The following is a 26,189-nucleotide window of genomic DNA, read 5'->3' on the forward strand; positions in this document are numbered from 1 at the left end:
GAACCCCAAAAACCATCAGGGAAACACCAAAAACTGCCCAGGAACCCAGGGCAGCATCACCGTGTCCATCAGCTTGTACCCGAAGAGCCACATCTGGGGCACCCCGAAAACGGGGACACCCCAAAAAAACGTCAGGGAGACCCCCAAAACACCTCAGAGAAACCCAAAAACCAACCAGGAACCCAAAAAAACCCAGGAAAACCCCAAAAAACCTCAGAGAAACCCAAAAAAAGTGACGAGGACATCCCAAATAAACCTCAGGGAGACCCAAAAAAACATCAGAGAAACCCCAAAAACCAACCAGGAACCCCAAAAACAGCCCAGGAACCCCAAAAAAAACCATCAGGGAAACCCCAGAAACCAGCTCAGTAACCCCAAAAACAGCCCAGGAGCCCCAAGGAATTTCAGAGAAATTCCAAAAACCTCAGGGAAACCCCAAAAACTGACAGAGAAACCCCAAAAAATCTCAGGGAAATCCCAAACCAGCCCAGGAACCCCAAACACAGACAGGAACACCCCAAATGTGGCCACAGACACCCCAAAAATGACACAGGAACCCCAAAACTGACAGGGGGAACCCCAAAAGGGAGCAGGGAAACCCCAAAAAGGACAAAAAACCCCAAAAAGGGACCAGGGAACGCCAAAAAGGACCAGAAAACCCCAAAAGGGAGCAGGAACCCCAAAAAGGACCAGAAAACCCCAAAAGGGACAAAAAACCCCAAAAGGGAGCAGGGAACCCCAAAAAGGATGAGGATGTGGGATTTGTCCCAGGATTTTGGTGTTTTCCCAGGGATTCTGGTATTTTCTCCAGGGATTTTGGGTTTTTCCTCAGGATTTTGGAATTGTCCCCAGGAATTTTGGGATTTTCCCCAGGATTTTGGTGTTTTCCCCAGGGATTCTGGTATTTTCTCCAGGGATTTGGGGGTTTTCCTCAGAATTTTGGGACTGTCCCCAGGAATTCTGGGTTTTTCCCCAGGATTTTGGGTTTTTCCCCAGGGATTCTGGTATTTTCCCCAGGAATTCTGGGTTTTCCCCCAGGATTTTGGTGCTTTCCCCAGGGATTTCGGGGTGCCCCTGGCCTTTGCCCCTCACCTGCAGCGCCGTGGACTTGGCGTAGACGATCTCCTCGTCCACGCCCACGGCCACCACGATGGCATCGACGCCCCCGAACTCATCCTCGCCTTTCTGGGGGGGCGGGGCGGCCTCAGGCCCCGCCCCAAATCCCCCCGAAAACTCACCCCAAATCGCCCCAAAAAACCCCCTGCAGCAGCCCCAAACCCCCCAAAATTGCCCTCAAAACCCCCAAATCCCCCTCAAAACCCCCAAATTCCCCTCAAAACCCCAAAATTCCCCTCAAACCCCCAAATTGCCCTCAAAACCCCCAAATTGCCCTCAAAACCCCCAAATTCCCCTCAAAACCCCCAAATTGCCCTCAAACGCCCCAAATTCCCCTCAAACGCCCCCAAATTCCCCTCAGCCCCCCCAAATCTACCCCAAATTCCCCTCAAGCCCCCCCCAATGTACCCCAAATCCCCCAAGTCCGCCCCAACTCCCCAAAATCCGTCTCAAACCCCCCAGATTCCCCTTAGACCCCCCCGAAATTCACCCCCAACCCCCCCCATTCTCCCACATTTACCCCAAATTCCCCTCAGCCCCCCCCCCAAACCCCCAAACCTCCCCCCGCCGCCCCTCCCCCACCCCCACTGCCCCTCCCCCCCTCAGGATCCCCCCACCCGCCCCCTCCCCCACCCACACTGCCCCCTTCCCCCTCAGGATCCCCCCCCGCCCCTCCCCCCGCCCACTGCCCCTCTCCCCTCAGGATCCCCCCCCGCCCCTCCCCCACCCCCACTGCCCCTTCCCCCTCAGGATCCCCCCCGCCGCCCCTCCCCCCACCCCACTGCCCCTCTCCCCTCAGGACCCCCCCCGCCCCTCCCCCACCCCACTGCCCCTCCCCCCTCAGGGTTCCCCCCCCCGCCCCTCCCCCACCCCACTGCCCCTCTCCCCTCAGGGTTCCCCCCCCCGCCCCTCCCCCACCCCACTGCCCCTCCCCCCCGCCCCGCGCCCCCTCCCCCACCTGCCAGCTGGCGTAGAGCCGCCGCAGCCGCCGCGCGAAGGCCTCGCGGTCCAGGCTCAGCGCCATCGCCGGGCCCGGCCCCGGGGCCCAGCGGCCCGCCCCGGGGACCCTCGGGCTCGTCCGGGATCGGCCCCGACCCCGGGAGCCCCCCCTCCTCCTCCCCGGATCGCCGCCGCCTCCTCCTCCTCCTCCTCCTCCTCCTCCCGCGCCGCGGCGCCCGCCGGAAGCGCGGCCTGAGGGGAGCTTCCGCTTCCGGGGTGGCGGGGAAAAGGGCGGGACGGGCGCGGAGCTGAGGGGGGGCAGCGGCCGTGCCTCGTGACGGGCAGGAAACGGTTAAAAAAACCCTAAAAACAAAAAAAAAACGGAGGGGGAAAAATCGGTAAAACCGGTGAGGGGAGGGGGAGGGGGGGAGGAAACGGTTCCGTCGTCACGTGACCGCGGGGAGAGGCGGGAAAGGGCGCGTGAGGCGCCCCCGGAAGGGGCGGGGCCGGCGGCGCGTCACGTGACGCGAGGGCCGTGATGGGGGGAGGGGAGGCGGCGGGAAAGGGAGAGGGAGGGAGAGGGGGAGAGGGAGAGAGAGGGGAAAGGGAGAGAGGGGAAATGGAGAGAGGAGAGAGATCGGAAATGGAGAGATGGGAAAGGGAGAGAGGGGAAAGGGAGAGAGGGGAAAAGGAGAGAAGGGAAAGGGAGAGGGGGAGAGATGGGAAAGGGAGAAATGGGGAAAGGGAGAGAGGAGAGAGGGAGAGAGGGGAAAGGGAGAGAGGAGATAGAGAGGAGAGAGGGAGAGAGGGGAAATGGAGAGATGGGAAATGGAGAGAGGGGGAAGGGAGAGAGGAGAGAGGGGAAAGGGAGAGGGGGAGAGAGGGGAAAGGGAGAGAGAGAGAGAGGGGGAGAGGGGGAGAGAGGGGAAAGGGAGAGGGAGGGAGAGATGGGAAAGGGGAGAGAGGGGAAAGGGTGAGGGGAAAAGGAGAGGGGAGAGAGAGGGGGAGAGGGGAGAGGGGAAAGCGGAGAGAGAGGAAAGGGAGAGATGGGAAATGGAGAGGGAGAGAGAGGGAGAGAGGGGAAAGGGAGAGGGGAGAGCAAGGGGGAGAGATGGGAAATGGAGAGATGGGAAAGGGAGAGAGGGGAAAGGGAGAGAGGAGAGGGGAAATGGAGAGAGGGGAGAGAGATGGGGAGAGATGGAAAATGGAGAGATGGGAAAGGGAGAGAGGAGAGAGGGAAAGGGAGACAGGGGAAAGAGAGAGGGGAGAGGGAGAGAGGGGAGAGATGGGAAATGGAGAGATGGGAAAGGGAGAGATGGGAAAGGGAGAGGGAGAGAGAGGGAGAGGGGGAGGGAGATGGTGGGAGGCAGGAAACGGAAAGGGAGGGATGGAGAGGAAGGAGGGAGATGGAGAGGGTGAGGGAGATGGAGGGAGGAGGGAGATGTGGAGAGGGAGAGGGAGGGAAGCGTGAGATGGCGGGGAGCGGCCGCTGCTGTGCCGGGCGAGGAGGGGAAAGGAGCCGAGGGGGGCCGCGGTGTGGGGACAGGGGATGGCGAAAGAACGGCAAAGAAACCCAAAACACACCCGAAACAAAACAGAAAACCCCACAACGACAACAAAGAACAAAAAAACGAAACAAAACCCTAAACAAAACAACCAAAAACCCAAAAAACACAAAAAACGCAAAACGAAACAAAAAAACCCCAAAAAAAAAGGAAAACAAAAAAACCCCCAAACAAACCCTAAACAACCCGAAACAAAACAGAAAACCCCAAAACAACAACAAAGAACCAAAAAAACAAACAAAAACCTAAACAAAACAACCAAAAACAAATAAACTCAAAAAAGCAAAACAAAACAAAAAAACCCAAAAAACGCAAAACAAAAGAACCCCAAACCAACCCTAAACAACCCGAAACAAAACAAAACAACCCAAAACAAAAAAAACCCAAAAAAAATCACAAAAAAACCCCAAAACAAAACAGAAAAAACCCTAATAACCCAAAACAAAAAAACCCCCAAAAAACCCCAAAACGAACCCCAAACTACCCAACCCCCCCAAAAAAAGAACTGAAAAAAACAAAAAAACAAAAAAAACCTCAAAAAACCAAAAAAAAAAAAACCCCAAAAAACCCAAAACAAAAAACTCAAAAAAACAAAACAAAAAAAAAACCCAAAAGAACCCCCCCTCAAAAAACAAACGAAAAACAAACGAAAAACAAACAAAAAAGCCCAAAACGGAAATAATAAATGGGGAGGGGGGGAGAAATGGCGGCGCTCCTGCGTCACGTGACCGGGGAGAGGCGGGAAATCTGTGAAGGGACGGGGTCACGTGACAGGGGAGAGGCGGGAGATCCGTGAGGGGACGGGGTCACGTGACGGGGGAGAGGCGGGAGATCCGTGAGGGGACGGGGTCACGTGACGGGGGAGAGGCGGGAAATCCGTGAGGGGACGGGGTCACGTGACGGGGGAGAGGCGGGAAATCCGTGAGGGGACGGGGTCACGTGACAGGGGAGAGGCGGGAAATCCGTGAGGGGGCGGGGTCACGTGACGGGGGAGAGGGGGGTAAATCCGTGAGGGGACGGTATCACGTGACGGGGGAGAGGCGGGAAATCCGTGAGGAGACGGGGTCACGTGATGGGGGAGAGGCGGGAAATCCGTGAGGGGACGGGGTCACGTGATGGGGGAGAGGCGGGAAACCCGTGAGGGTACGGGGTCACGTGATGGGGGAGAGGCGGGAAACCCGTGAGGGGACGGGGTCACGTGACGGGGGAGAGGCGGGAAATCCGTGAGGGGATGGGGTCACGTGACAGGAAATGGCGGCAAAGGCGCGAGGGGAGCTCGGCGAGCGCCGCCGGGCGGCCACAGACGGGGAAACGTGAGTGTGGGCACCGTTAATTACTGCGGGCGTTTAATTAAAGACGTTCATTAGGGCGCGGGGCGAATCGAGGGAGGCAGGCGAGGAGGTTAATTAGCGGGTAATTAGGGGGAAAATAATCACGCGTTGCTCCATTTCCAGACCTTTTATTAAAAAAAAAAAACCCCACCAGGCCCCTCCCGTCCCGCCAGCCCTGCCCGCATTGACCCCGCCCCGCTCCGGCCCCCGCCCCGCTCAGCCCCGCCCCCCGCCCCCGCCCCCCTATGACACAGAGACATTTTACATATTTATATAAATATGGGGAGGGGGGCGTGGCCCCGGCAGGAAAAGGGGCGGGGCTTAATCCGAGTCGGAAGTGGGTGGCAGCATGGGGTCGGCCAGCAGGGGGCAGCACCCACTTCCTGCTTCCGCTTCCTCTTCTGCTTCCGGCCGGAAGCGTGGGGGCGGGGGCCAAGGACGGTGCGGCCACGCCCCCTGCGCTGCTGGCTCCGCCCCCCATCAGCGCCACCATCTTGGAAAGGTCCAAACCTGAGGGGGGGGAGGGGGAGGAACTGGAGAGGAGGGAGGGAAAACAAATTATTAATGAGGGGGCGGGGCTAAAATGGGCGGGGTCAGCCACGCACCCTCACATTTAAAAAAAAAGCCACGTAGAATACTTTAAAATGCCCCAGAATTACTAAAAAAAACCCAAATTCTGTGGCGTGCCCCACCCCCAGAATGAGTGGGAGGAGCCAGGACCCCCCTGGGTGAGAGGAGAGGGATCTGGCCCCGCCCCCCGGCCCCGTTTTTGGGGATTTTAGGGAATTTTGGCTGCTCCCAAATTACCTTTTTCCGGGTGCCACTTCTCCCGCCGCTGCTGCTCCGCGAACTGTGGGGGGGCGAGAAGAGGATTCGGGGTGAATTCGGGAGGGTTTGGGGCGGGCCCCGCGGTTCTGGGGTGAATCCCGGCGCTTTCGGGGCTCACCGGGAGCAGCCGGGGGTCGGCGAATTCGGGGCCGCCGCCACGGTGGGGGGGGGGAGGGGCCCCCACGGCGGCCTCGGGGTCCCCCGGGGGGTCCCGGAGCCCCTCGAGGCAGCGCAGCTCCAGCTTGGGGGGGAAAAACACGGGTTTTGGGAAAAAGCACCGGAAATCGGCGCGAAACCGCCCAAATTCGGGGTGGAAACGGCGGCACCCCAAAATCCGGGGTGGGGGGGGTTTCAATGCTCTGAACCCCTCGGGGGCTCCCAAAAAACTCCCACCCCCAAATTTGGGTGCAAAACCCCAAAACAACGCAAAAAATCTGCCCGGAAACATCAGAATTTTGTTTTACAAACCCCAAAATCCCCAAATCTGGGCACAAGGCCTGGAACAACCCCGAAATCTGCTGGGAAACATCCAAATTCCGATGGGAAACCCCAAAATCCGATGGGAAACCCCCAAATTTGGGCACAAACCCCAAAAACAACCCAAAAACCTGACAGGAAACACCCAAATTCCATGGAAAACCCCAAATTCCAATGGGAAACCCCAAATTCTGATGGGAAACCCCAAAATCCGATGAGAAACCCCAAATTCCGATGGGAAACCCCAAAATCTGATGGGAAACCTCAAAATCTGATGAGAAACCCCCAAATTTGGGCACAAACCCTGAAAACAACCCAAAAACCTGACAGGAAACACCCAAATTCCCATGGGAAACCCCAAATTCCAATGGGAAACCCCAAAATCCGATGGGAATCCCCAAAATCCGATGAGAAACCCCAAATTCCGATGGGAAACCCCAAAATCTGATGGGAAACCTCAAAATCTGATGAGAAACCCCCAAATTTGGGCACAAACCCCAAAAAACAACCCAAAAACCTGACAGGAAACACCCAAATTCCCATGGGAAACCCAAATTCCAATGGGAAACCCCAAAATCCGATGGGAATCCCCAAAATCCGATGGGAAACCCCAAAATCCGATGGGAACCCCCCAAATTTGGGCAGAAACCCCGAAAACAACCCAAAAACCTGACAGGAGCCCCCCAAATTTTGGCGAAAGCCGCCAAAAACCTTAGAGGAGCCTCCCAAATTCCATCACCAGCCCCCAAGCCCAACGGCAAGCCCCGATTTTTTTGCAGTTTTCCCCCAAACCCGGTGACGAATCTGGGCACAGAGGGACCCAGAACTCCCGCGGCGCCCCAAAAGCGGGGTTTTTGGCCCCAAAATGCCCTCACCTCCACCAGTTTCTTGCTGTTTTTCTTGGGGGGGTTGGGCGGCCCGCTGGGCGCCGTTGGGCCCCAGGCGATGTTTCTGGAAGGTCAGCTTGAGCCCTTCCTCCTGCGGGGAGGAATCGCGCGGGGACGGGAATCGCGCGGGCGCGGGAAAGGCGGGAGAACCGCGAGGGGGAAAATCGGGAGGGGACGGAGGAGAGGTGGGGAAATCGTGAGGGGAAAAATCGCGAGGGGATGGAGGAGAGGCGAGAAATTGTGAGGGGAAAAATCGTGAGGGGATGGAGGAGAGGTGGGGAAATCGCGAGGGGACGGGATCGCGCCGGCGCGGAAAAGGCGGGGAGAACCGCGAGGGGGAAAAGCGCGAGGGGACGGAGGAGAGGCGAGGAAATCGTGAGGGGATGGAGAAAAGGTGGGAAAATCGTGAGGGGAAAAATCGCGAGGGGATGGAGGAGAGGCGAGAAAATTGTGAGGGGAAAAATCGCGAGGGGATGGAGGAGAGGCGGGAAAATCGTGAGGGGATGGGATCGCGTCAGGTGCGGAAAGGTGGGAGAATCGCGAGGGGAAATATCGGGACGGGACGGAGAAGAGGTGAGAAAATCGCGAGGGGACAAAATCGTGAGGGGACAAGATGGCGTCATGGTGGAGAGGCGGGAAAATCGTGAGGGGACAGACAAAAGGCGGGAAAATCGTGAGGGGACGGGATCGTGAGGGGATGGAGAAAAGGGAAAATCGTGAGGGGACGGGATCGTGAGGGGACAGAGAAAAGGGAAAATCGCGAGGGGACGGGATCGTGCCATAGTGGAGAAAAGGTGGGGAATCCGGGAGGGGACGGGATCACATCATGGCAGAGAGGCGAGAAAACCGTGAGGGGACAAAATCGTGAGGGGACAAGATGGCGTCATGGTGGAGAGGCGGGAAAATCGTGAGGGGACGGAGAAAAGGTGGGAAAATTGTGAGGGGACAAAATCGCCAGGGGATGGGATCGTGCCATGGTGGAGAAAAGGTGGGGAAATCGTGAGGGGACAAAAACCGTGAGGGGAGGGATTGGCGTCATGGTGGAGAGGCTGGAAAATCGTGAGGGGACAGACAAAAGGCGGGAAAATTGTGAGGGGACGGGATCACATCATGGCTGAGAGGCGAGAAAATCGTGAGGGGACAAAATTGTGAGGGGATGGAGGAAAAGGTGGGAAAATCGCGAGGGGAAAAATCGTGAGGGGATGGAGGAGAGGTGAGAAAATCGCGAGGGGAAAAATCGTGGGGAACGGAAGAGAGGTGAGAAAATCATGAGGGGATGGGATCGTGAGGGGATGGAAAAACGGCAGGAAAACCGTGAGGGGACAAAATTGTGAGGGGATGGAGGAGAGGTGGGGAAATCGTGAGGGGATGGGATCGTGCCATGGTGGAGAAAAGGTGCGGAAATCGTGAGGGGACAAAATCGTGAGGGGAGGGATTGGCGTCATGGTGGAGAGGCTGGAAAATCGTGAGGGGAGGGAAAATGAGAAAGAAAATCGTGAGGGGACGGAAAAAGAATGGGAAAATCATGAGGAGATGGAAAAGACATGGGAAAACCGCGAAGGAGCGGGATGCCACCACGGAGGAGAGGTGGGACACCCGCGAGAGGACGGAAAAGAAGCGGGAAAATCGCCAAGGAGCGGGATGCCACCACGGAGGAGAGGTGGGACACCCGCGAGGGCAGTTCGGGGGTCCCGGGGGGCCGGTTTCGGGGTGAAGACCCCCGTCTCCGGGGCTCGGCGGCCGCCACTCACGTCCTTGATCTGCACCGTGAACTCCTTGTCCGGGTGGCGCCCGCGGTGGGGGGGAGGGGAAGGGGGGAGGGGCGGGCTCGGGGAGCCCCCCCGGGACCCCCCCCGAAATCCTCGGCGGGCGGCGGCGGCCCCCTCCCCCGCCGTCAGCACCGCGCGGCAGATCAGGTCCAGCCTCCGGATCAGCGCGCGGTCCTGCCGGCACAGGCGGCCGTGTGGGAGCTGCCGGCGCGCCGACGGCGCCTTCGGGCGCCTGGGGCTCCCTTTGCCTTTTTAAAGGGTTTTTTTGGGGGGGTCGGGTATTTTTAGGGGTTTTTTTTTGGGTGGGTTGGGATATTTTTGGGGTTTTTCAGGGCTTTTTTAGTTTGTTTTTTGGGGAGGGTCGGGAATTTTGGGGTTTTCTGCGTTTTTTAGCTCATTTTCAGGGGAGGGTTGGGGTTTTTTCTGGCTTTTCAGGTATTTTTTAGCTCATTTTTTGGGGAGGGTCGGGAATTTTGGGGTTTTCAGGGTTTTTTTTAGTTTGTTTTTTGGGGTGGGTTGGGATATTTTTGGGTTTTCAGGGTTTTTTAGCTCATTTTCTGGGGAGGGGTTGGGGTTTTTTCCAGCTTTTCAGGTATTTTTTAGCTCATTTTTTGGGGAGAGTCGGGAATTTTGGGGTTTTCAGGATTTTTTAATTTATTTTTCGGGAGGGATGGGATTTTTGGTTTTTTTAAGTTTTTTTAGGTTTTTTCGAGAGAGGGTTGAGGTTTTTTTTGGGTTTTTTCAGGGTTTTTGGTGGGGGTTGGGTTTTTTTTGGGGGGTTTTCATTTTTTTTAGGGTTTTTTTTGGGGGGGGTTGTGGTGTTTTTTGTGTTTTCAGGTTTCTTTAGGGTTTTTTTTTCGTAGGGTTGGGATTTTTTTGGTGTTTTTAGGGTTTTTTGTGAGAGTTGTGGCTTTTTTTGGTGGCTTTAGGTTTTTTCAAGGTTTTTTTTGGGGAGGGTTGGAGTTTTTTTTGGGTTTTTCAAATTTTTTTTTTAGTTTATTTTTTTGGAGGACTGGGACTTTCTGGGTTTTCAGATTTCTTTTGGATTTTTTTGGAGAGTTGTGGGTTTTTTGGGGTTTTTAGGGTTTTTTAGAGTTTTTTGGGGGTGGGTTAGGGTTTTTTTTGGTGTTTTTAGTTTTTTTAAGGTTGTTTTATGGGGAGGGTTGGGTTTTTTTTGGCTTTTTAGGCTTTTTTAGGGGAGATTAAGATTTTTTTGGACTTTTTAGGAACTTTTGCCTTTTTTGGGGGTTTTTTTTTGGGGTACTGGGAGGTTTTTGGGATATCTTGAGGTTTTTTTTGGGCAATTTTGGGGTGTTTTTTGGGGGTTTTGAGTGGGCTTTTTTGATTTTTAAGGGGTTTGGGGGTTTCTGGGGGTGGTTGTTTTGAGGTTTTTATGGGGTTTTTTTGAGGGGCTTTGAGAGCTTTTTGAGTTATTTGGCATTTAGGGTTTTTAGAGCTTTCTTTTTTTTTTTGAGATTTTTTTTGGGGGAGCATTGAGTGGTTTTGGGGACCCTTTGGGGTTTTCTCCTGGGTTTTTGGGGCGCGTTTTTCTGGGGTTGCTTTGGGGTTTTTTTTTTTTTGGGGAGCATGGAGCGGTTTTTGGGGACTACTTGGGGTTTTTCTCCTGCGTTTTTTGGGGGTATTCGGGTGGTTTTGGGGGATAGTATTTTTTCAGGATTTTTGGGGATTTTGGGGGATTTTTTCCCCCCCCTTTACCTTGGGCCAATAGAGGAGATTTTGGGGCCCCCCCGCCGGCGCGGGGTGGGGGAGGGGCGGCTTGGGGGAGCCGCCCTCGCCCGAGGGGGGAGGGGGAATCCTCGTCCTCCCCCTCCCCCCCCCACCCCCCCCTCCTCCTCCTCTTCCTCGTCCTCCTCATCCTCGTCCTCGGCCCCCAGCGGCTCCGGCCCTGCGCCAGGGGAGGCCCCAAAATCGCTGCGAATCCCCCCAAAATCGCCCCCCAGCCCCGCATTCCGGGGCTGTCCCCCCGAACCCCCGGAATTTTGGGGGCTCCTCCCCTGTTTTCCCCCATTTCCAAACCCAAATTTTCCCTTTTCCCCCCAAATTTAGGGATCCCCTTTCCCCATTTCCCCCCAAGTTTAGGGATCCCCTTTCCCCTTCCCCCCCCCAAATTTCCCACCCAAAATCCCCATTTCCCCCTAAATTTAGGGATCCCCTTTCCCCATTTCCCCCCAAATTTAGGAATCCCCAAATCCCCCATTTCCCCCCAAATTTAGGAATCCCCTTTCCCCATTTTCCCCCAAATTTAGGGATCCCCTTTCCCCTTTTCCCCCCAAATTTAGGGATCCCCTTTCCCCTTTTTCCCCCCAAATTTTGGGATCCCCTTTCCCCCATTTCCCCCCAAATTTAGGGATCCCCTTTCCCCATTTTCCCCCCAAATTTTGGGATCCCCTTTGTCCTTTTCCCCCCCAAATTCCCCACCTCAAACTCCCCCATTTCCCCCCAAATATCCCACCCAAAACCCCCCATTTCCCCCCATATTTAGGGATCCCCAAACCCCCCATTTTCCCCCAAATTTAGGGATCCCCAAACCCCCCATTTCCCCCCAAATTTAGGCATCCCCCCTCCCATTTCCCCCCCCAATTTTAGGGATCCCCTCTCCCCTTTCACCCCCAAATTTCGGGATCCCCCTTTTCCCCCCCAAATTTCCCCACCCCAAACCCCCGTTCCCCCCCCCCCCCCCCAAAAAACCCACCCTCCTCCTCCTCCTCCTCCTCCTCCTCCTCGCTCTCCTCCCCGTCCCCTCCGCGCCGTCGCTCTCCCGTCCCCTCCGCCGTCCCCCGCCGGCGGCGCCGCGGCGGCCGCGGGCGCGATGCCGCCGCGCAGCAGCGCCCCGCGCAGGCCGTGCTGCGCCGCCGCCCGCAGCAGCGCGGCGTCGTGCACCCCCGCGCAGCCACCAGGGCGGCAGCAGCGGGGCCCGGGGGCGGCAGCCGCGCCAGCAGCGCCCCCAGCGCCGGGTGCGGCAGCACGCGCTCCCCCGCAGGCAGCGCAGCAGCGCCAGCCGGCGCAGGCAGCGCAGCGCCAGCGGCGGCGGCACCCGGCAGCGGCGGCGGCGAGGGCGGCGGGGCTGGAACAGAGCGGGGGAAGCGAGTTAGAAACGGGGGGGGGGGGGGAATGGCTGAAAATGGGAACGGGTGGGGTAAAAACGGCGAAAAAAGGGGGGTAAAAACGGCTAAAAATGGGAATAAATGGGGTAAAAATGGGAAGAAATGGGGTAAAAATGGGAAGAAATGGGGTAAAAATGGGAATAAATGGGCTAAAAACGGGATTATATGGGGTAAAAATGGCAAAAAAACGGGAATGAATGGGGTAAAAACGGGAATAAATGGGGTAAAAATGGGAAGAAATGGGGTAAAACGGCTAAAAAAGGGGTAAAAAATGGCTAAAAGTGGGAATAAATGGGGGTAAAAACGGGAAGAAATGGGGTAAAAATGGGAAGAAATGGGGTAAAAACGGGAATAAATGGGGTAAAAATGGCTAAAAAAGGGGTAAAAACGGCTAAAAACGGGACTAAATGGGGTAAAAATGGGACTAAATGGGGTAAAAATGGGAATAAATGGGGTAAAAATGGGAATAAATGGGGTAAAAACGGGAATAAATGGGGTAAAAACACCTAAAAACGGGAATAAATGGGGTAAAAATGGGAATAAATGGGGTAAAAATGAGAATAAATGGGGTAAGAACGGCTAAAAACGGGAACGAACGAGTAAAAACGGGAATAAATGGGGTAAAATCGGCTAAAAATAGGAACGGATGGGGTAAAAACGGAAACGAATGGGGTAGAAATGGCTAAAAATGGAGTAAAAACGGCTAAAAACGGGAATAAATGGGGTAAAAATGGGAATAAATGAGGTAAAAATGGCTAAAAACGGGAATGAACGGGGTAAAAATGGCTAAAAACGGGACTAAATGAGGCAAAAAACGGGAATGAACAGGGTAAAAAACGGCTAAAAAGGAGCAAAAACAGCTAAAAACAGGAATGAATAGGGTAAAAGTGGGAATAAATGGGGTAAAAACAGCTAAAAACAGGAATGAACGGGGTAAAAACGGCTAAAAACGGGAATAAATGAGGCAAAAATGGAAATAAATAGGGTAAAAATTGGAATAAATAGGGTAAAAATGGGGAAAAAAACAAGAAAAAATGGGGTAAAAATGGGAATAAATGGGGTGCAGACAGCTAAAAATGGGTTAAGAACGGGTAAAAATGGGTTAGAAATGGGTTAGAAAGGGTCAAACTGGGACACGGCCGGGGCAGGGGACAGCAAAGGTGGCACTGAAACACAGAGAAATTGGGGTAAAATCTGATAGAAACGGGGAAAATCGCCCCAAGGACCCCGGAACTGCCCAAAATCCCGGGAACTGTCCCCGTTACCGTCTCCGGGCGCGGGCGGCAGCCGGCAGAGGCCCCCTAAACCCCCCGGAGTCTCCTGATTTTGGGTTCAAACATCCGGATTTTGGGTCAAACCGCCCCAAATCGCCCCAAGGAGCCCGGAATTGCCCAAAATCCCGGGAACTGTCCCCGTTACCCGTCTCCGGGCGCGGGCGGCAGCCGGCAGAGGCCCCCTAAACCCCCCGGAGTCTCCTGATTTTGGGTTCAAACCCCTCGGTTTGGGTTCAAACGTCTGGATTTTGGGTCAAACCGCCCCAAGGAGCCCGGAATTGCCCAAAATCCCGGGAACTGTCCCCGTTACCGTCTCCGGGCGCGGGCGGCAGCCGGCAGACCTGCCGGCACATGGCCACGAAGCCGTGGTAGAAGCGGGTCAGGTCCTCGTCCGAGCGGCGCTCCAGGTTGGCCAGGGCGCGGAAGCGGCCCCAGCGGAACCGGCCCGAGCCCGGCTCCAGCTCCACGCCGAAGGTGGAGGCCACGCGCAGGAAATCGGCCTGCTCCCGCCGCGTCCAGCTGCGAAGCGGGGAGAAAAACGGGGGAAACGGGAAAAAACGGGGAAAAAACAGGGAAAAACGGTGAAAAAATGGTGAAAAATGGTAAAAAAACTGCGAAAACCGGTGAAAAAAACGGAGAAAAAGCACCCAAAAACGCCCAAACCCTGCCCAAATGTGAGGGCAGACACAGGAAATCGGCTGCTCCCGCCGCGTCCAGCTGCGAAGCGGGGAGAAAAACGGGGAAAAAACGGGGAAAAACGGGGAAAAAATGGTGAAAAAATGGTGAAAAATGGTAAAAGAACTGCGACAACCAGTGAAAAAAACGGAGAAAAAGCACCCAAAAACGCCCAAACCCTGCCCAAATGTGAGGGCAGACACAGGAAATTGGCTGCTCCCGCCAGGTCCAGCTAGGAAATGGGGAGAAAAACGGGGGAAACGGGAAAAAAAGGCGAAAAACAGGGAAAAAAAAGGCGAAAAAACGGTGAAAAAATGGCAAAAAACGGTGAAGAAATGGAGAAAAAAATGGAGAAAAACACCCAGAAAATTTCCACACAAAAACTCCAAATTTCCTCCCAAACCCCCAAATCTCAGCCCAAAAACCCCAAATTTAACCCAAATCTCAGCCCAAAAACCCCAAATTCAACCCAAATTCCCCCAAAAAAACCCAAATTTAACCCAAAATTCCCCCAAAAACCCCAAATTTGACCCAAATTCCCCCCAAAAACCCCGAATCTAACCCAAATTTCCCCCAAATTTGATCCAACCTCCCCCCAAAACCCCGATTCCCCCCCAAAAAAAGCCCCGAACCCCCGCTGACCGCTGCTGCTTGTCGCGCCGGGCGCCGTCGTGGCCGCGCCGCGGCCGCCGCCGCTCGCCGCCGGGGGCGTCGCGGTCGCGGTGGCCGGCGGGGTCGCGCTGGCCCGGGGCCGGCTCGGGGCCGGCGGCGGCCGGCTCGGCGGCCCGGGGCTCGCGCCGCTGGCCCGGCGGCTCGGGCTCGGGGCCGCGCTGGCACGCGGCCAGCAGGCGCCGCAGCCGGGCGGTCAGCGCCGCCGCCGCCGGCCACGCCGGCCCGGCCGCGCCGCCGGACGCCGGGACGGACGCGGGGACGGACGCCGGGACGGACAGCGGGCAGCCTGCGGGGGACGGGGATTCGGGGTCAGTCTGGGGGAGTTTGGGTCAGTTCGGGCGGAATTTGGGCGAATTTCGGGGATTTGGGGTCACTCCGGAGGGAATTTCGGGGATTTGGGATCAGTTTTAGGGATTTGGGGTCAGTTTGGGGGAATTTGGGGTCAGTTCGGGCGGAATTTGGAGGAATTTCGGGGATTTGGGGTCACTTCGGAGGGAATTTTGGGGATTTGGGTCACTTCGGAGGGAATTTCGGGGATTTGGGATCAGTTTTGGGGAATTTGGGGTCAGTTTGGGGGAATTTGGGGTCAGTTCGGGCGGAATTTGGAGGAATTTCGGGGATTTGGGGTCACTTCGGAGGGAATTTTGGGGATTTGGGGTCACTTCGGAGGGAATTTCGGGGATTTGGGATCAGTTTTGGGGAATTTGGGGTCAGTTTGGGGGAATTTGGGTCAGTTCGGGCAGAATTTGGGGGAATTTCGGGGATTTGGGGTCACTTCGGAGGGAATTTTGGGGATTTGGGGCCAGTTTTAGGGATTTGGGGTCAGTTTTGGGGAATTTGGGTCAGTTCGGGTGGAATTTGGGGGAATTTCGGGGATTTGGGGTCACTTTGGAGGGAATTTCGGGGATTTGGGATCAGTTTTGGGGTATTTGGGGTCAGTTCGGGCAGAATTTGGGGGAATTTCGGGGATTTGGGGTCACTTTGGGGAGAATTTAGGGGATTTGGGGTTGGTTTTGCGGATTTGGGGTCAGTTTTGGGAAAGTTTCGGGGATTTGGGGCCGGTTTGGGGAGTTTGGGGTCGGTTTGGGGTCACCTTGGGGGGGTTTGGGAGATTTAGGGTCAGTTTGGGCCAGTTTCAGGGATTCGGGGTCAATTTCAGGGATTTGGGGTCAGTTTGGGGGATTCGGGGTTACTCTGGGAACCCTAGGGCAAAATTTCAGGGAAATTGGGAAATTCAGGAAGAGATGGGGGCGCGAAATGGGAATTTTGGGGGATTTTGGGCGTTCAGTGGGGTCTGTGCAAACTCCAGGGCGCTCAGGCCGGGTTTTGGGGGGATTTGGGAGAATCCCGGGAGATTTTGGAGGAATCTGGGGAAACCCCTCGGGATTTCGGAGCTTTGGAGGGATTTTGGGGCAATTTCGGGGCATTTTGGGCCCCCCTTACCCTCGTCCCCGTCCACCACCGAGATCTCCTCGTCCAGCCCGGCCAGGGGGTCACTCTGGGGGGGTCACGGGGTCACCGAAGCCCCCAGACCCCCCAAAACCTCAGGGGGGCCCCGGGAATTTCGGGGAGAAAAACCCAGATTTTGGGGATTTTGGGGGGATTTTGGGGGATTTCCCCCGTTTTTTACCTCCTCGCCGCCCCCCTGCAGGGGTTTGTACTCGGGGTCCTCGGGGTCTTTGTCGAAATCAGCCCTGGGGGGACCCCAAAACTCCCTGAATTCACCCCAAAACCCAAAAAGCCCCAAAACGGCGGGGATTGGCCCCAAAAGGCGCCTCAGCCCGGAGCTGCACTCAGCCCGGCCCGGGGCCGGTCGGTATTAGCATGGCTGGGTCATCAGCGGCGCTGTTTTGGGGTGAAAACCCCGGATTTGGGGACTCGGGGGGGGCCGGAGCCGCCGCGGACGCGGGATTCAGCGAAACGCCCAAAAGCAGCCCAAAAACCGGCCCAAAAATCCCATAAAACACCCCAAAAACAGCCCAAAAATCCCCCAAAAGCCGACCCAAAAATCCTATCATATCCCCCCAGACCACCCCAAAAATCCCAAAACTGCCCCAAAACCCCGAAAAAACCACCCCAAACCATCCCAAAACCACCCCAAACCCCCAAAGTGCCCCAAAACCCCCCAAAACCACCCCAAACCCCTAAAACTGTCCCAAAACCCCCCAAAAACCACCCCAAACCCCCAAAGTGCCCCAAACCCCCCCAAAAACCACCCCAAAACCCCCCAAAAACCACCCCAAACCATCCCAAAACTGCCCCAAAACCCCCAAAGTGCCCCAAAACCCCCCAAAAACCACCCCAAACCGTCCCAAAACCACCCCAAACCCCCAAAGTGCCCCAAAACCCCCCAAAAACCACCCCAAACCATCCCAAAACTGCCCCAAAACCCCCAAAGTGCCCCAAAAGCCCCCCAAAACCACCCCAAACCCCTAAAACTGTCCCAAACCTCCCCTAAAACCACCCCAAACCCTCCAAGTGCCCCCAAAACCACCCCAAACCCCCTAAAACCACCCCAAACCACCCAAACACCACCCCAAAACCCCCAAACTGCCCCAAACCCCCCAGAAATCACCCCAAACGGTCCCAAAACTGCCCCAAAACCCCCAAAGTGCCCCAAACCCCCCCAAAAACCACCCCAAACCCCCAAACTACCCCAAAACCCCCCAAAAACCTCCCCAAACTGTCCCAAAACTGCCCCAAAACCCCCAAAGTGCCCCAAACCCCCCCAAGTCCCCTAAAACTGCCCCAAAACCCCAAAACTGCCCCAAGGCCCCCCCAAAACCACCCCAAACCGTCCCAAAACCACCCAAAACCCCCAAAGTGCCCCAAACCCCCCCAAACTCCCCCCAAGTCCCCTAAAACTGCCCCAAAACCCCAAAACTGCCCCAAGGCCCCCGAATTCGGGCCCCCGCTCACCCCTCGGGCCCCTCCAGGCGCTGCTCGGCCGCCACGGCCGTGGCGTCGGGGCCGCCGGCCTTGGCCAGGAAGCACAGGGCGGGGTCGGCGCGCATGGTGTGGTACCGCTCGTACCCTAAAAACCCCAAAATAACCCCAAATCCACCCCAAAACGGAGTCCGTTAACAAAAACAGCAAAAAACGGCAAAAAATGGTAAAAAATCCCCATAAAAATAACCCCAATGGTGCAAAAATGACCCCAAAATGACCCCAAAGCACAGGGCGGGGTCGGCGCGCATGGTGTGGTACCGCTCGTACCCTAAAACCCACCAAAATAACCCCAAATCCACCCCAAAACGGAGTCCGTTAACAAAAACAGCAAAAAACGGCAAAAAATGGCAAAAAAAGGGCAAAAATCCCCATAAAAATAACCCAAATTGTGCAAAAATAACCCCAAAATGACCCCAAAGTCCAGGTGGGGTCAGCCCCCGTGGCTTGGTACCACTCGTACCCTAAAAACCCCAAAATCCACCCCAAAACTGCCCAAATGTCGCAAAAAGGGGGAAAAACCCCCCAAAAATGCCCCAAAAACCCCAAAACTGAGGGAAACGAGCCCAATCCCGCCCCAAAACCACCTGAACGTCACAAAAATGAAGGAAAAAAACCCAAAAACCCCCAAAAAAGCCCAAAACTGAGGGAAACGAGCCCAGTCCCACCCCAAGAGCACCCAAATGTCACAAAAATGGGGAAAAAAACCCCAAACAACCCCCAAAAACCCCAAAACTGAGGGAAGCGAGCCCAATCCCGCCCCAAAACCGCCTGAACGTCACAAAAAAGGGGGGAAAAAACCCCAATAAACACCCCAAAATGCCCAAAACTGAGGGAAACGAGCCCAATCCCACCCCAAGAGCACCCAAATGTCACAAAAATGGGCAAAAAAAAACCCCAAAAACCCCAAAACTGAGGGAAACTAGCCCAATCCCACCCCAAAACCACCTGAACGTCACAAAAATGGGGGAAAAAACCCCAATAAACACCCCAAAATGCCCAAAACTGAGGGAAATGAGCCCAGTCCTGCCCCAAAATCCCCGAACCCCCGAACCCCCGCGCCGGTACCGTGCTTGAAGACCCCGATGAGCAGGGACTTGTCGGCCTCGGGGTCCCACCAGGCCGAGGGCGCCTCCAGCTGCTCCAGCAGCGGGAACCAGATGTGCACGTCGCTGGGGGGGGAAACGGGGCCGGGCACCCCGGAAACGGCGTCAGGGACCCCGGAAACGGGGAGAGCGACCCCGGAAACGGGGTCAGGGACCCCAAAAACGGGGTCAGGGACCCCAAAAATGGGGTCAGGGACCCCGGAAACGGGGAGAGCGACCCCGGAAACGGGGTCAGGGACCCCAAAAACGGGGTCAGGGACCCCAAAAATGGGGTCAGGGACCCTGAAAACAGAGTCAGAAACCCCAAAAATGGGGTCAGGGACCCGGGAAACGGGGAGAGCGACCCCGGAAACGGGGTCAGGGACCCCAAAAACGGGGTCAGGGACCCCGAAAATGGGGTCAGGGACCTCAAAAACGGGGTCAAGGATCCCAAAAATGGGGTCAGGGACCCCGAAAACGGTGTCAGGGACCCCAAAAATGGGGTCAGGGACCCCGAAAACGGGGTCAGGGACCCCAAAAATGGGGTCAGGGACCCCAAAAACGGGGTCAAGGATCCCAAAAATGGGGTCAGGGGCCCCAAAAACAGGGTCAGGGACCCCAAAAATGGGGTCAGGGACCCCGGAAATGGGGAGAGCGACCCCAAAAACGGGGCCAGGGACCCCGGAAACGGGGAGAACGACCCCGGAAACGGGATCAGGGACCCCAAAAATGGGGTCAGGGACCTCAAAAACAGGGTCAGGGACCCCAAAAATGGGGTCAGAGACCTCAAAAACGGGGTCAAGGATCCCAAAAATGGGGTCAGGGGCCCCAAAAATGGGGAGAACGACCACAAAAATGGAGAGAGTGACCTCAAAAAATGGGGCTGGGGACCCCGAAAATGGGGTCAGGGACCCCAAAAATGAGGAGAGCAACCCCAAAAACGGAGAGAGCGACCCCGAAAAAGAGGTCAAAATCCCCAAAACCGGGGAGAACGACCCCAAAAACGGGGCCAGGGACCCTGAAAACAGAGCCAGGAACCCCAAAAATGGGGTCAGAGACCCCGGAATCGGGGACAGCGACCCCAAAAACGGGGCCAGGGACCCCAAAACTCCCCCGTAAAGTGCCTCAAATCACCCTGAAGTCTCCCACAAAATGCCTTAAACCACCCCAAAATCCCAAAATCCCCCCAAAATCCTGCCCTAAAACCCCCACAAACCACTCCAAAACCCCAAAATCACCCCAAAATCCCTCCCAAAATCCCCCCAAAGCACCTCAAAATCCAGCCAAAACCCCTCAAAACCCCCAAACCACCCCAAAATCCCCCCCAAAATCCCCAAACCACCCCAAACCACCCCAAAAACCCCAAAACCTCCCCAACAACCCCAAAACCACCCCAAAAACCCCAAAACCACCCTAAAAAATCACCCCAAAAACCCCAAAACCACCCCAAAAACCACCCCAAAATCCCCTAACCACCCAAAAATCCCCAAAAACCACCCCAAAATCCCCCCCAAAAACCACCCCAAAATCCCCAAACCACCCCAAAGCCACCCCAAAATCCCCCCCAAAATGCCCAAAATCCCCAAAATTCACCCCAAAACCCCCCAAAATCCCCGCGGCCCCGCCCCTCACCTGGCGCTGGCCCCGCCCAGGACCCGCTCGGCCTCGGCGCCGATGACGTCGTGGCGCAGCACGTGCAGCGCCCGCAGCCGCTGCAGCAGCCTGCGGCGCCGACCGACGGACGGACAGACACGGGAGGGACACGGGAGGGACACGCGGACAGGACGGACACACGGACAGCGCGGTCAGGGCGCGTCCGTGCCCGGAACCGCCCCAAAAGCACAAAAAACTGCCCCAAAATTCGCCCCAGAAACCCGAAAGTGCCCCAAAAACCCGAAACTGCCCCAAAAATCACCCAAAAAATCACCCCAAAAACCCAAAACAGCCCCAAAAACCCGAAACTGCCCCAAAAATCACCCAAAAAATCGCCCCAAAAACCCAAAACTGCCCCAAAAACCCAAAACTGCCCCAAAAATCACCCCTGAAACTGCCCCAAAACCCAAAACTGCCCCAAAAACCAGCCCAGCCACGGTAGAACTGTCCCAGGCACTCCAAAACCACCCCAAAAACCCCAAACCCCACAAGAACGACCCCAAACCCCTGGGAATGGCCCCAAAAACCCCAAACCCCACAGGAATCACCCCAAAAAACCCAGAAATTACCCCAAAAACCCCAAACCCCACAGGAACGACCCCGAATCCTGCAGGAACGACCCCAAAAACCCCAAATCCCACAGGAATCACCCCAAAAAACCCAGAAATTACCCAAAAACCCCAAACCCCACAGGAATTGCCCCAAAACCTCCAAATCCCACAGGAATCCCCCCAAATCCACAGGAATGACCCCAAAAACCCCAAATCCCACAGGAATCACCCCAAAAAACCCAGAAATTACCCCAAAAACCCCAAACCCCACAGGAACGACCCCGAATCCTGCAGGAACGACCCCAAAAACCCCAAATCCCACAGGAATCACCCCAAAAAACCCAGAAATTACCCAAAAACCCCAAACCCCACAGGAATCGCCCCAAAACCTCCAAATCCCACAGGAATCCCCCCAAATCCACAGGAATGACCCCAAAAACCCCAAATCCCACAGGAATCACCCCAAAAAACCCAGAAATTACCCCAAAAACCCCAAACCCCACAGGAATCACCCCAAAAAACCCAGAAATTACCCCAAAAACCCCAAACCCCACAGGAACGACCCCAAAAACCCCAAATCCCACAGGAATCACCCCAAAAAACCCAGAAATTACCCAAAAACCCCAAACCCCACAGGAATCGCCCCAAAACCTCCAAATCCCACAGGAATCCCCCCAAATCCACAGGAATGACCCCAAAAACCCCAAATCCCACAGGAATCGCCCCAAAAATCCCAGAAATGACCCCAAAACCTCCAAATCCCGCAGGAAAGGCCCCAAATCCCACAGGAATCACCCCCAAAAACCTGGAAATTACCCCAAAACCTCCAAATCCCACAGGAATCGCCCCAAACCCCAAATCCCACAGGAACAGCCCCAAATCCCGCAGGAATCACCCCGAATCCCGCAGGAACGACCCCAAAAACCCCGAATCCCGCAGGAACGACCCCAAACCCGCCGTTCCGGACTCACTTGCCGCTCTGGTGCCGCAGGTGTTTCCGGTAGCCCTCGTCCTGCAGCAGCCACTCGGCCCCCGGCGCTTCCGGAACCTTCGGCGCCTTCTTGCCCTTGCGGCCGCGCGGCAGCGCCGGCGACGCCGCACCTGCGCGCGCCCGGCGGTCAGCGCGGTGGACGCGGCAGCGGTCAGCGGGGCCAGGAGCCCAGACGGCCCCAGACCCACCCGAGGTGACCCCAAACCCACCCGAGATGTCCCAAACCCACCTGAGGTGACCCCAAACCCACCCGAGATGTCCCAAACCCACCTGAGGTGACCCCAAACCCACCCAAGATGCCCCAAACCCACCCGAGATGACCCCAAACCCACCCGAGATGTCTCCAAGGATGCCCATGACGCCAAACCCACCCGAGATGTCCCAAACCCACCTGAGGTGACCCCAAACCCACCCAAGATGTCCCAAACCCACCCGAGATGACCCCAAACCCACCCGAGATGTCTCCAAGGATGCCCATGACGCCAAACCCACCCGAGATGGCCCAAACCCACCCAAGATGGCCCAAACCCACCCGAGATGGCCCAAACCCACCCCAGATGTCTCCAAGAAGGTCCAGAACCCCAAACCCACGCGAGATGGCCCAAACCCACCCCAGATGTCCCAAACCCACCTGAGATGCCTCCAAACCCACCCGAGATGTCTCCAAGAATGTCCAGAACTCCAAACCCACCCGAGATGTCTCCAAACGCCCCCAGAACCCCAAACCCACCTGAGATGTCCCAAACCCACCCGAGATGTCTCTAAATGCCCCCAGAACCCCAAACCCACCTGGAAATGTCCCAAACCCACCCCAGATGTCCCCAAACCCACCCCAGATGTCCCCAAACGCCCCCAGAACCCCGAGCCCCCCCGCGGCGTCGCGGCGGCGCTCACCGGGGTGGCCGAGGGCGGGCCGGGCGCGGCCGTTGTGGCCGGGGGCCAGCAGGGCGCAGGCCAGGGCGCGCGTGCCGTCGTCGCCGCGGAAGTGCCGCAGGCAGAAGAGGACGATGGCGCGGCCCAGGCTCTCCACGTCCCGCTCCGACAGGCGGCGCTTGAAGCGGCCCTGAGCGGCCAGCTCACGCCAGCGGCCCCACCTGCAACGGCCAGCGGTCACCCGGGGGTCAGCGGGGTCACCCGGGGGTCAGCGGGGTCACCCGGGGGTCAGCGAGGTCACCCGGGGGTCAGCGGGGTCCATGGGGGACCCTCGGGTCAATGGGGGATCAACGGGGGGTCGACGGATGAGTGGCGGGGTCATCAACGGTCAATGGGTGCCGATGACACCAACGTTGGGTCAACCCAAACAGCGGTCAATGAGACCTCAATGATGTCAGCGTTGGGTCAACAAAATTCATGGTCAATGGGGGGGTCAACGAGGTCAACATTGGGTCAACTCAAACAATGGTCAACAAAGAGCCAACAAGGTCAACGTGAGGTCAACTAAGCCAACGGTCAATGGAGAGTCAATGAGGTCAACGTGAGGTCAACTGAGCCAACGGTCAATGGAGAGTCAATGAGATCGTGAGCTCAATGCTCAATGGAGAGCCAACGAGGTCAATGTGAGCTCAACTCAACCAACGGTCATCGGAGAGTCAACGAGGTCAACGTGAGCTCAACGAGGCCGCCAACGCCCCGCGGGGACATCGCGAGCTCAAGCAACGACATTGCCCAACGCGGGGTCACCGAGCGGTCCCCGAACCCCACACGGCCACCCCCGGGCGCCCCCCCCGGCGTTCCCCCCCCCGCGCCCACCCGTAGACCATCAGGTGCTTCTCCACGCGCACGCAGTCGCTCCTCCCGAAGGGCGCCGGCGCGGCCGGAGCGGCCGGCGCGGCCGGGCCGTGCTGGGCGTGGCCCTGCTGCGGCTGCTGCTGGCCCTGCTGGTGGCCGCCGTGCTGCTGGTGGTGGTGGCCGCCGCGCCGGGTGCGGGTGGCCCGGTCCAGGCGCTCCAGGTCGTCGTCGCTGTCCAGGTCCGAGAACTCCACCAGGTCGTCGTCGCGCAGCGTGCTGAAGTGGCGCGTCTGCTTCCGCACGCGCGGCGTGTCGATGACCAGCGTGTTCTGCGGGGCACGGCGGTCAGCGCGCCCAGCGACCGCGCCCGCGCCCCCCAACCCCCCCGGGCGACCGCGCCCGCCCCGCCCGGGCGACCGTGCCCACCTTGCTGTTGAGCAGGTCCAGGTCCAGGTCGGCCTTCTTGGCCCACTTCTGCCAGAAGTTGGGGTCGTCCAGCGCGATGTCCGTGCGGTTCTCCGAGGCCACGAAGCTGGCCTGGGGGCGGGGCGGGGCTCAGCCGGGGCCGCCCGGGCGTGGCCGGGCGTGGCCGCCTGGGCACGTCCTCGGAAAGAACCTCGGGGGTGGCCACCAAAGGTCACCTGGACACACCTGGACCACCTGGACCTTCTCTAGAACCCCCAAAAATCACCTGGACCCACCTGGACCCACCCTAAAGGCACCAAAACTTACCTGAACGCACCTGGACCTTCTCCAGGCCAACTAAAGCTCACCTGGACACACCTGGACCCACCTGGACCCACCTGGATCTTCTCCACACCCAGCAAACCTCACCTGGACCTACCTAGACCCACCTGGACCTTCTCTAGAACCCCCAAAAGTCACCTGGACACACCTGGACAATCTCCAGGCCCACCAAACCTCACCTGGACACACCTGGACCTTCTCCAGGCCCACCAAACCTCACCTGGACACACCTCAATCTTCTCCAGGCCCACCAAACCTCACCTGGACCCGCCTGTGCGGCCTCCCCCTGCTCCAGGTGGCCGCCCCGCCCGGCCCCGCCCGGCCCCGCCCGGCGCCGCACCTTGGCGAAGGTGGAGCCCTTGCCGTCGCTCTCGATGGTGATGGTGGTGGCGCGGCGCAGCAGGATCTGCTCGATGTCTTCCTCGCAGAACTTGGCGCCCTCGTCGTCCTCGTCCATGATGGCGGCGTAGGCGCCCTTGCGCAGCAGGTCCTCGATCTCCTTCTTGGAGAACTGCTGGATCTGCGGCGGCACAGCGCGGCGCGGGCTGGCAACGGGCCGGCACCGCGCGGCACGGGGCGACCCCCGGGGGCTTCAGAGGTCACCGGGGACAACCTCAACTGGGGGGACCTCAACTGGGGAAAGCTCAACCTTGGAGAAACTCAACTGGAAGAACCTTGGAAAACCTCAACTGGGAGAACCCCAACACGGAGAACCTTGGAGGAACTCAAGTGGGAGGACCTTGAAGAAACTCAACTTGGACAACCTCAATGTGAGGTTCTCAACCTCAGAGAACCTCAACTTGGAGAACCTCAGAGAACTTTAACTGGAAAAATCTCAACTTGGAGAACCTTAACTGTGAGAAGAGCAACTCGGAGAACCTTAGAGAGCCCCAACTTGAAGAACCTCAACTTGGAGAACCTCAACTGGGAGAACCTCAACTGGGAGAACCTCAACAGAGCGGACCTCAACTTAAAGAACCGGATCTTGAAGAACCGGATCTTGAAGAACCTCAAGGAGGAGCACCTGGAGCTCGCGGTGTCCCCCCTCCCCGCCCCGTGTCCCCGTGTCCCCGCTGACCCCGGCGATGCTGCCCTCGCGGCCGCTCATGGACTGCAGCACGGCCTTGTCCAGGCCCAGCTTCAGGCTGGCCTTGTCGAACATCTCGCGCTCGTAGGAGTTGCGCGTGATCAGCCGGTAGACCTTCACCGCCTTGCTCTGCCCGATGCGGTGGCACCGCGCCTGCGCCTGCGGGGACGCGGCCGCGTCAACGCGGGGACCTCCCCAAACCCCATCCCGCCACTCCAAACCCTTGGTAGATCCCATCCCACCACTCCAAACCCTTGGCAGATCCCACCACGTGATCTCCAACTCCTGGAGAACCTCATCCCCTCACCCCAAACTCCATCCCACCACCCCAAAGCCCTGGTAGACCCCACCCCACGTCCCCAAACCCCTGGTAGATCCCACCCCATGATCTCCAACTCCTGGAGAACCTCATCCCGTGATCCCAAACTCCATTGCATGACCTCAAACCCTGGTCAGACCCCATCCCACGAGCCCAAACTCCACCCCACCACCCCAAAGTCCTGGTAGACCCCATCCCACCACCCCAAACCCCACCCCATGACCCCAAACCCCGGTCAGACCCCACCTAATGATCTCCAAACTCCGCCCCACCACCCCAAAGCCCTGGTAGACCCCATCCCACCGCCCCAAACCCCACCCCATGACCCAAACCCCGGTCAGACCCCACCGGATGATCTCCAAACTCCACCCCACCACCCCAAAGCCCTGGTAGACCCCATCCCACCACCCCAAACCCCACCCCA

The 26,189-nt window shown here is 57.4% G+C and overlaps 1 protein-coding gene and 1 long non-coding RNA gene across 2 annotated transcripts in view; both read right to left on the minus strand.

The window, feature by feature from the left end:
* Positions 1 to 43: 43 nt before the first annotated feature.
* LOC137467854 (uncharacterized) lies at positions 44 to 2,209 on the minus strand. The gene is made up of 3 exons (XR_010995643.1): positions 2,075 to 2,209; positions 1,093 to 1,185; positions 44 to 93 (listed from the first exon to the last, which is right to left on the minus strand). It is a non-coding gene; the product is annotated as an uncharacterized lncRNA (long non-coding RNA).
* A 3,530-nt stretch (positions 2,210 to 5,739) lies between these two features.
* Positions 5,740 to 26,189, minus strand: part of CHD8 (chromodomain helicase DNA binding protein 8) — a 41,484-nt gene continuing 21,034 nt past the window's right edge. Inside the window, 19 exon segments of the mRNA XM_068179259.1 lie at positions 5,740 to 6,020; positions 7,132 to 7,234; positions 8,895 to 9,086; positions 10,629 to 10,783; positions 11,705 to 11,819; positions 11,821 to 11,997; positions 13,551 to 13,830; positions 14,629 to 14,944; positions 15,913 to 16,156; positions 16,289 to 16,352; positions 17,578 to 17,692; positions 18,673 to 18,776; positions 20,322 to 20,411; positions 21,865 to 21,994; positions 22,779 to 22,978; positions 23,634 to 23,941; positions 24,039 to 24,149; positions 24,700 to 24,879; positions 25,438 to 25,605. Of these exon segments, the coding sequence (XP_068035360.1) occupies positions 5,755 to 6,020; positions 7,132 to 7,234; positions 8,895 to 9,086; positions 10,629 to 10,783; positions 11,705 to 11,819; positions 11,821 to 11,997; positions 13,551 to 13,830; positions 14,629 to 14,944; positions 15,913 to 16,156; positions 16,289 to 16,352; positions 17,578 to 17,692; positions 18,673 to 18,776; positions 20,322 to 20,411; positions 21,865 to 21,994; positions 22,779 to 22,978; positions 23,634 to 23,941; positions 24,039 to 24,149; positions 24,700 to 24,879; positions 25,438 to 25,605 (3,318 nt within the window). The 3' untranslated portion in view covers positions 5,740 to 5,754.

The sequence above is a fragment of the Anomalospiza imberbis genome, unplaced genomic scaffold (assembly GCF_031753505.1).
Source record: "Anomalospiza imberbis isolate Cuckoo-Finch-1a 21T00152 unplaced genomic scaffold, ASM3175350v1 scaffold_82, whole genome shotgun sequence".
Taxonomy (NCBI): Eukaryota; Metazoa; Chordata; class Aves; order Passeriformes; family Viduidae; genus Anomalospiza; species Anomalospiza imberbis.